Consider the following 9774-nt stretch of genomic DNA (forward strand, 5'->3'; position numbering starts at 1 on the left):
GATCTTTTTTTTTTAACCATAGATTATTGGTCTCAGTATGTGTAGCAGCAAAAGCATCAAAAAGAAACAATCCATATTTTATTTGGTTTATAATGTGGCACATCATAAAAATCAGTAATAGTGAAATGTACAAGCTTTCAAATTTTGGCTTGATTTAAGTAAACCATAAATACTGAGTTTTATCCAGACCAGTTGGAACTTGGTTTGGAAAACTAACTGAAAATGTTGGCAAGAATGGTCTTTCTTACATTTATTTATTTCAGTTAGACCTTAACCAATACTTTTTTTTTACTTCCTGAATAAGGAAAATAACCTGAAGCCACTTTCTTTGTGTTAATTAATATAGTAATTAACAGTTTAATGAAAAGTTATGTTCTTTTTGTGAGACTGGCCTCTCATGTCCAAGAAGTTGGGTTTCTCAGAGTCAAGCACTCCACAGTCTTAGGAAGGCCTTCAGAAAACACATGGAGCTAAAGAAACCACCTTCCATTTCAGTGGTGTGAAGTTCCCTTCAGCCATCTCCCATACTAACTACTGTACCAAATGGTAAAGAAACCATACGGAAGAAGTTAGGCTTAGTAGACTAGAATGGAAATCCTCTGAAATCTTGAACACCTTTTTTTTTTTTTAACCTAACTGAAAACTTCAAGTTTTACATGGGTACAGGTTGCTTTTATAATGTTTTACCGAATGTTCTGCATAAGTTTAAAACACACTGAACTCAATATTTGTTGCCCTTTACTTGGGATTAGACTAAGAGGCTTCTCTGCTGTGAGATCTGATTTCCTATTTCAGACAAGGCCATGCTGTCTGTGTTCTTCTGGGGAAATAGTTGGGCTCACTAGTTCAGGTTACAGTGTTAGGCTATTTTGGGTTTTGTTTATTTGTTTTTTAACACCTTCCTGAAATAGAAAGGCTGAAGAAGAAAGACTTTTCTTTGTTGTTCTTATTGTCTAGTTTTGTGTATTTTTCCTCCTCACTTAAAAAGTCAACTTTTTAATGAAAGAAAAATGTCCACTTTCATTTAAGATCTTTTCTTCATCTCTAGGCCCAACCTGTTCCAGATGAAATTGTGAAAAAGATCCTTGGAAACAAAGCAACATTTAGCCCGATCGTCACTGTGGAACCAAGGAGGAGGAAATTCCATAAACCCATCACAATGACCATACCGGTACCCCCACCCTCAGGAGAAGGTGTAGCCAATGGGTACAAAGGGGACACCACTCCCAATCTGCGCCTTCTCTGCAGCATCACAGGTTTGGTTAAGTTGTTTCTGTGTTTGCTATTGATGCTAGCATGTCTGTACGAAGATATGTCCATGAAACATCCATGCCAACATTTTAAGACTAGAAAAAAAAAAATTACTTCTCTGTCACCTCATCTCTATTATCCCTGTAATCATTTCCTTAACATGGTGATATCATGACTCATTTAAAATTCAGTGATATCATTTTTTCCTGCTATTAAGTGTAGTAACAATAGCACCCTTTTAAGGTTACTGAAGTCCTGTTGAATCTACTTGAGCACCTAGGTAATCTCTCTGACCTAGACAGAGGTTGCAGACCTATCAACACCCTTAGATACCAGGAAATTGGATGGACTTTGGCGAAAACATTGCTTCCACCACAGCCCCAGGAGGAAAGAAAAGCAGAGTACATGATTATTCTCATCTACTTTACTCACCAGTGTAATCCAATAGATGAAATATGCAAGACTTAAGAGAACACATTTTGTGATAAGCCTCTGGAATCCAGAGTTCAATTTACCATTTGATAAACCTAACAGGATTTTTAACTGAAAGCCCAAGATTAAGATAGGTTGTTTTTTGGTTTTGTTTTGTTTTAAGCATATTTTTAATGATTGATTTCCCCTTTTACCTTGGAAAGTTAAATGACTCAGGCAGGACAGAATGAGCTGCTTGACTTTCTTGATATTCTTACCTTTTTAAGAAATAAAAAATAAAGGAAGTATATTGTTTATTTGAAATAACAAATCTCTGCACTTATAATATTTACTTATAACTTGTGGTTGCTCCAAGTTTAAACCATCCATTAGTACCCCAACAGAAAGGTAATTTTGAAAAATCTAGTATCTTACAAGGAGATAACTGTAAGCTAGTAAAAGGAGAACAGAAAGAAGAACTACCTTTAGTACATGTCATTAATTGAAAGTTGAAGTTGTACAAAACATTGGTATGCAGGAAGATAGGATGACAGTGAAAATTTTACAAGAAGCTTCTCCCTATAATAGAGTCACCATATCTGCTGTTGTTTCCCCAGGGGGCACCTCACCTGCTCAGTGGGAAGACATCACCGGAACTACTCCTTTGACATTTATAAAGGATTGTGTCTCTTTTACAACCAATGTTTCAGCCAGGTATGGAAATAAAGGATTGCAAAGGCATTAATAAGAAGTTCTTAGTAATTCATAAAAACAGATAGGATTTTCCTTTCTCTCCCACTGTCTCCCATAAAAATTCTTGCTCCTTCCAATGGTAAAATAATAGATTAAATTTTTAAGCAGGAATAGAAAGGAAGGCTTATCGTGGATATATGTAAGAAGAACTTTACGGGAAAGAAAAGAGAAAAATATCCTTGGCATTTTCTTAGCAAAATTGTAGCAAATAATTAACTTAGAGTTCCTGTGTTTGATAAGAGTAAACATCTTTGCTCATTGTTTGAATGAACAAGTTAATGTTTTGTTCATTTCCCTTATATACTCCAATTTTTTTTAACGGTGGTCTTTTTTCAGGTTCAGATTTTAAGTCACCTCATTTTCATACTTCTTTTTGGTTTTGCTTTGTTTTGTTTTTGTTTCTGTTTTTCTCAGATTTTGGCTTGCAGACTGCCATCAAGTTTTAGAAACTGTGGGATTAGCCACACAACTGTACAGAGAATTAATATGTGTTCCATATATGGCCAAGTTTGTTGTTTTTGCCAAAATGAATGATCCTGTAGAATCCTCCCTGCGATGTTTCTGCATGACAGACGACAAAGTGGACAAAACTTTAGAGCAGCAAGAGAATTTTGAGGAAGTTGCAAGAAGCAAAGATATTGAGGTACCTTGTTCATAAGTTAATTCAGTTACATTCCCCAGATGGGATTTTATTCTGGCTATAATAGCACTCAACCGTAAATACCAAGGACATGACTGATTTCAGTTTTTGTTTGAAAAATCTGATATAGATTCATTCTCAAACTATTTTGTGTGTCTTTGAGGTTATCTTAGTTAAAAAGTGTAGTACTAATGAACCAAAGCCATAGCCTCCGCTGTCCTGTAGCTGCTGGAGTTATCTTATTTTCGTGATCACTGTCTGTGCTGCTCTACCACGACTTTCCTTTCTTAAACCTGTGTCTGTGAGTCAAAATAGCTTTCATAGGCTATGTTAAGTGATGGATGTCAGGAACTTCCTCAAACATGTTTAAAGTTGCTAGAACAAAAATAAATATGTAATTCTGCCTTGTGTGTTTTCTATCACAATTATGAATTGTGAGCCAACAGAGTTCTTTTTGTGGCAAATAGCACCATACGAGTAGTTTCCTAATAAGGAGACAAATGTCACACAGAAACATGTCAGTCTTTTAATATTACGTGACTTAAAATCTCAAAGTTCTTTGACTTACATTAACGTTAAATTCTGTATTTTGTTTACTTTAAAGGTTCTGGAAGGAAAACCTATTTATGTTGATTGTTATGGAAATCTGGCCCCACTTACCAAAGGAGGGCAGCAACTTGTTTTTAACTTCTATGCTTTCAAAGAAAACAGATTGCCATTTTCCATCAAGGTAAACCATCTTCAAAGAGACTCTGAATTTTTTATTAATGAAATACAAAGAAATAAGAAATACAAAGAAAATATTCTAATGATTTACTTAGTTTGAATATACCACCAAACTGGAATTCACAGGCACAAGGTCAGATTCTATCCTAGTTCTTCCCAAGTGTGCTTTTGAGCCAGGAAAGCTTTATAATTAATAGAATCCTTACCTTTTCAACAGCTAAATGATTGTTTATGTTGAAGCAATGTTTTTAAGATAAAACAGTCTAGAATAATAAAATGTGTCATACCTGATTAATGCTCAGTAATCAAACCGTGGTTGAAATCCAGATTCAGTATGCAAGCGTCATCTTCATCTCTGATGGAGCCCAAGACGTTCTGAGAGACCATCTTCCTCCCCAGAGAACTGAAGGACATAGGATGGGGTTTTATTATTGTTGCTGTTGTTGATAAAACTGATGCTTTGAGGAAAAAAAATTATTAGCCAGGAAGAAAATGCCTATAACTGAGACTATGGATTGTCAGGATTGGGCAAACAGACACAGCAATCCTGCATTGAAGCCAGGAGTTGGGCATTCTAAATCTTGCTGAGTTTAAATGTGACCACCTTGATTGACATGTAACTGTTATCATCTTTTACTTTTCCTGCCTTTCGAAGGGCTCCATAAAACAAGCATACTTAACTCATATACAGACAGGAATCCTTTGAAAAGTCTCTTTCTGTAACTGTCAACTACCGAAATTCTTCTAGATTAGAGACACCAGCCAAGAGCCCTGTGGTCGTCTGTCTTTTCTGAAAGAACCAAAGACAACAAAAGGACTGCCTCAAACAGCTGTTTGCAACTTAAATATCACTCTGCCAGCACATAAAAAGGTATTTTTAAATACTGGTTTATTTTAACTTTCTTTCTCTGATCTTGAAGAAGTGTGGGCCCTTGATATACAATTAAGGAATGCTTTGTAACATGATTAAAGCTCTTGAAACAAGTTTTTAGTAGTCTTTTTGTGTAGATTAATTAAGTCTCGTTACGTGCTGTTAAAATCTTACGGTTTTTTGTATAATGGAGTCTTCTGTATATTGCTTCTGCTTCTGGTAGTTCACAGATTTTTATGCTTTCAGTAATGTCACACATTAATTTGCCATGAATGTACAGGTCTTGATATTTTTTGTTGGCTTCTTTTGATTTGCTTTGCTTTCTTTTAAATCAGCCTGCATTTTTGTGCTCCCTACTCAGTCCTTTTCATATCCTGATATTCTTTTCCCTGCTGTCCATTATAATATTCCTTGTCTCTGCAATGCATCTTGGAATCAAAAGGAGACAGAGTCAGATCAAGATGATGAGGTAATATGAACACTTCTGCTTTTACTCTATCAAACATAGAATAGAAATTGAATCTCTGTATATAAAAGAAGTTGCAGAGGGTTGAAGTGTGGGAAATGTATACTTTTGCAGATCTTAGCTTAAGTGAGATAAAGAGTATATATTAATGGTTCCATCTTCTTACACATATACATAAGAGGACTTGAGTACATTCAGTAAGATTATAATTCAGCTAATGATTTTTTTAAAAGGAACTAAAGTTCTTTAAACATTTTAAAATGTGGTAGATTGGCATGTATAAATATACATTTGTACATATTTTAACCTAGTATCCACTGTGTTACAGCTTTTAAATCAAGATCATGGGTAGTATATGAAATTTTATTGTACAAATCAACACTTGCTTCACTTAATAAAAAAATATATGCTTAATGGCTATTGATAAATGTTTGATATTCGACTTTAAGAAATTGGCCATTTTTTAAGGACGTAGTTGACAAATAAGTTTTGAATGAATTTTTCCTTTTGTCTTCTAATATTTCTCCAAACTATATAACTGGATTTTTAAAACTCACACCTCAGTAATGTTGAGAAGAATCAACAACCTTAAGACTCAGTAATATTATTTCAGATAAAACCATTAACTTGTTTTTAATTTCCTCATTTATACTTTATACCTATTAACATATATAAACAACTGCAATAATTAGAATAAACTTTGTGTGCCCTTTTCTCCTTGAATGTACTCACATACAGTGAGTGTACATTGTGATATATGTGCTTTCAATATGAATGAATTTGGGAAAATTGACTGCTCAGCCTCAGAAGTCTCTGTAATGCTTGTCTTTTATTTGTAGTTCCCTGTAGTCTGCTGTGTTGGTGCTCTTATATTTGCTAAACAATGGTTATTTGGTTGAGACCATGGGGTGGGCTTGTAGAATCACAATAGAAATAACATTTTCATAAGAAAAATCCATAGGAAGAAAAATATGGATAAACAAGATACCAACATGCCATCCTACAAAATGTTTCGAAACAATGAAAATGTCATAAGAAAGCTGGACATAGTCTTTCCTTTTTTTGTTTGTTTGTTTGTTTGTTTTCTTTTTCAGACCGAGAAGACAGATAGAAGACAGAGCTTTGCATCTTTAGCTTTACGTAAGCGCTACAGCTACTTGACTGAGCCTGGAATGAGTGAGTTTTCTTAACACATTTACTAATCTTTGTGGGTTTTTATAAGAAGAGACATTTTTTTCTATACATTTGGGGATCATTTGAAAACTTAATGGCAAAAGAAAAACTGCCTGCAGGAAAACTTTTTTGTGAAATCTAAGTAATATATTATATATAGTTGAAAACAGGAGATACAAACACCCCTCAATCATAGCAAAACAGGTTTTTTTAAAACTCTTAACTGTCTTTTTTTTTTTTTAGAAACATCTATTACTTATCTTTAAAAATCTTGACTTCACTTTGATTGTTAACTATGCTGGGAGCTAACATTGTACCAATGTTGCTTTATGTCTGTGCTCAAAAGAGAAAATACTTTTATGTATGCAAGATGGTAGAAAGGATGATAAAATAACTTTGGTTGTCATTTCATTTCTCTTAATATAGGTAGGTCATTATATCTTAGTCCTGATTGTTTTTCTTCCCACTTTGCAAAAATTATATTTTTCTACCTTCTTGAGGTAGTACTTCTTTGCCGATTTCTTATTTCTTCCTCCTCTCTCTGTCCCTCCCCACCCCTCTGCCCATTCTCCCTGCCCTTTATTAAATATCAGTTCTAAAGCCAGTCTTTACTAGATTGGTTAAACCCTCTTCCCTCAATGATTGTTAATTGTTATTGTTAACTTGTTAACTGGCTTACAAGTATCAAGGTACAGATTCATTCACTCATATTCATTCATTCTGTCTCTCCTCCATCATCCTGTGGATATCACCTCTGGTGATCACTACAGCCCTCAGGATAACTCCTCCACCTGGAGGAACTAAGAGTACTGAGAGAGGCACTATGTTTGATTGATGTGGAGTGGTGCCGCTCTAACTAGCAGAGGAGAATTTATATAAAAATTAGTTTTAAATTAGTGAATCATTTCTAGATTTTTCCTGTTACAATTACCTGAGTTCAGGAAGGATTGAACATTTATTAGTAAGATCTACGACTTTGGTTTATCCCACCTTTCCTGAATTCATTTCCGTGGGCCAACGTAGCATAATAAATGTCCAGCTAGGAAATGACTCCACTGCCTAGCTCACATGATGTTCGCATAATCTTCTAGAATCTATAGCTCCTTGCCTACTAGGGAAGCTTTTATATTCAGACACAAAAGAGGAAGCATGAGAGAAATCAAACCCTACCATATGCATGAATGTTCTAGATCCTAAGTTTTTCCTCTAGCATAAATGCCTTCTAAAACTGTAAGGGCTAAAATTAACTGCCATTGTGCTACAAAGCAGGGAAGATATGTGTGTGTGTAACTAGATGGTTTTTCACTTATACTAAATACAACTAAATCTCCTGGTTAGAAGTTTTCCTTGGATACTATTTTGCGCCAGGGCTAAGGCTCTCCTAAGGTAGCTGGTTGAGACTCCCAGGTAACATCCTTAAGCTTTGGGCAGGCTCCATGGACTTCAGGTCAGAGGCACCTCTGGGTAGGTGAGCTCCCATCTAATTCTGATCTCTAAGTTATTTGTTTGGCAGTTGCAAGGTCAGATATATGCTAAGTCAATTGAATTTTTCCCCCTTATGAAAGTTTTGCTACTTTTGGTTAGCTTCTATTAAGGTGTATATAGCTTGTCTTCCTTGACTTTTGACAGAATAAAGAGGGTACTTTTCTGTTTCATGAAAGGCAGCATAATGGTGGTAAACAGAGGAATTAAATGGACTAAGAAGTGACTAAAAGACACCTAAGGAAATGTCATTGCCCCTGAATTGGTGTTAGAACTCCAAGTCAATACTTTTCTGTCACTATCCTGTCCTTTCCAACCAACCTCCCCAAAATAATTCTGGTTTAATTCAGTGCCTGACATCCAGAAATTCCCTTTGTTATAAAGTATATCACAAAATATGTGTCATTAAAGCATAAAATGTGTAACTGATCCATAAATTGGCTGCTTCCTACCAAGTATAAAACTGTAGACATGGATCATAACACTTACTTGCTTGATGGAGCCAGCCTTTGGTGGTAAAGTAGAGCTGCTCTGCCAGCTTCTGGTAGTTATAAAAATAAATTCTCGAGTCTTTGCACTGACCCCAAATCACTGAATTGAAGGAATCCCTAAACCTTCCATTTGCGTTGTGGAGTTTACAGAGGAGTTAAGCAATGTAATGTTGAGAATTATGGCTAGGAGGGGTAAAGAATGGGTTTTTCCTTCGTTCTTCCACTTTTCTTTAGAATATTATGTAAGTTTAGAAAAAGACATGTTCTGAATATTTGAATTTAAATGTACACTAGGAATGAAAATCTTCACCCTTGTGGGAGTAGCTGCTAATCCAAGGACTGGATTGTAGCAGTGGCACGAGCAGAGCATGAAGAGGAGCATAAAAGATGAAGCAGATTCTCATTTCCTCTTCGCGTTTCACTATTACTCTGAACCAGTGCTTTCTGGGAGCGAGACTGTACTCAACTTTGACATAGACCATTAGCCCTTGGCAGGCATCCCAGACCTCTGGCCAGCTCGGTTTGTCTGTCAGCGTTGTGGAAGTAGAGAGGATTGAGTGTGCGTTTGCTCTTCCCGAGGCAATGTGCTTACCTCGTTTGTGTGGTTTTTGTCCCATTGCCCAAGAATGCTGGTATTAAATACATCTTGCCTAGTGATAGGTCTGCCTCATGGCTGCTTCAGAGTCTGGGGTATCTGTGAGTCCCATGAATATTCTGGGAAGGCACCAGACTTGGCACCTTTGCCACTGATAAACATATATACAGATATATACTATATCCTGCTACAGACACTTAAATATGGGGTGTTAAAATTATGATTGTGCTTTATAGATTTTCCCTGTGATACCTTTTGAGAATTAAAAGTATAATAGATTATGAAAAAAAATCTGAGATGAACTATGTGCTTTTCATGCATAATGAAAAAAACACCAGACATGGATATATTTAGTTGCAGATTTTTTTTTAATATGCAGTATTAAATATTTTCCTAAAATCTCAAAAGGTACCAAGACTCCACATCTCGTGGAAAAAATGTACTCTTCTTTCTAAATACTCTTGTGGAAGTATTTTTAAAGTTTATATATTGTGCATAATATGGCATAAAAATTGTATTACTTCAGTGGCTTGTTTGCCATGATATATTGTGCATGAAAAAATGTTTTCAGTTGCTTTGCTTGCTTATTATGGTAACCATGAAACACATTTTCTGGGTTTTTTTCCCATTTGTATGTGTTTACACATGCATTTTAAAAATCATTTCATACTTTTTTTTTTTCACCAAAGGAATATACTGCATGGAAAAGATAAATGCAAACATTCCTTTTCTTTGTTTTTTTCTTTTGAAGTTCTGACTCAGAAAATTTCTTGCTCTTATTGGCTTTTTATGGGTGTGAAGTGTAACCGAATCATGCATGGAAGATACAGATTTAAAATCCAGTGGCTTCACAGTTTGCACATCAGTTGCCTGTCACTTAAAAGTTATTTTAGAATCTGCATGAAATAGGCTTGA

The 9774-nt window shown here is 35.4% G+C and overlaps 1 protein-coding gene across 9 annotated transcripts in view; it reads left to right on the plus strand.

Annotated features, from left to right (window-relative positions):
- Nucleotides 1-9774, plus strand: part of ANK3 (ankyrin 3) — a 661312-nt gene that overhangs the window by 612230 nt on the left and 39308 nt on the right. For 5 of the 9 annotated variants that reach the window (XM_073241010.1, XM_073241011.1, XM_073241012.1 and 2 more), the window contains 6 exons: nt 1049-1256; nt 2280-2376; nt 2830-3058; nt 3660-3785; nt 4530-4652; nt 6213-6294. In XM_073241010.1, coding sequence (XP_073097111.1) covers nt 1049-1256; nt 2280-2376; nt 2830-3058; nt 3660-3785; nt 4530-4652; nt 6213-6294 — 865 coding nt within the window. Of the gene's footprint in view, nt 1-1048; nt 1257-2279; nt 2377-2829; nt 3059-3659; nt 3786-4529; nt 4653-5094; nt 5122-6212; nt 6295-9774 lie in introns of all 9 variants that reach the window. The other 4 variants (XM_073241006.1, XM_073241007.1, XM_073241013.1 and 1 more) reach the window with 1 other exon arrangement.

Source organism: Manis javanica, chromosome 7 (assembly GCF_040802235.1).
Source record: "Manis javanica isolate MJ-LG chromosome 7, MJ_LKY, whole genome shotgun sequence".
NCBI classification, from domain to species: Eukaryota; Metazoa; Chordata; class Mammalia; order Pholidota; family Manidae; genus Manis; species Manis javanica.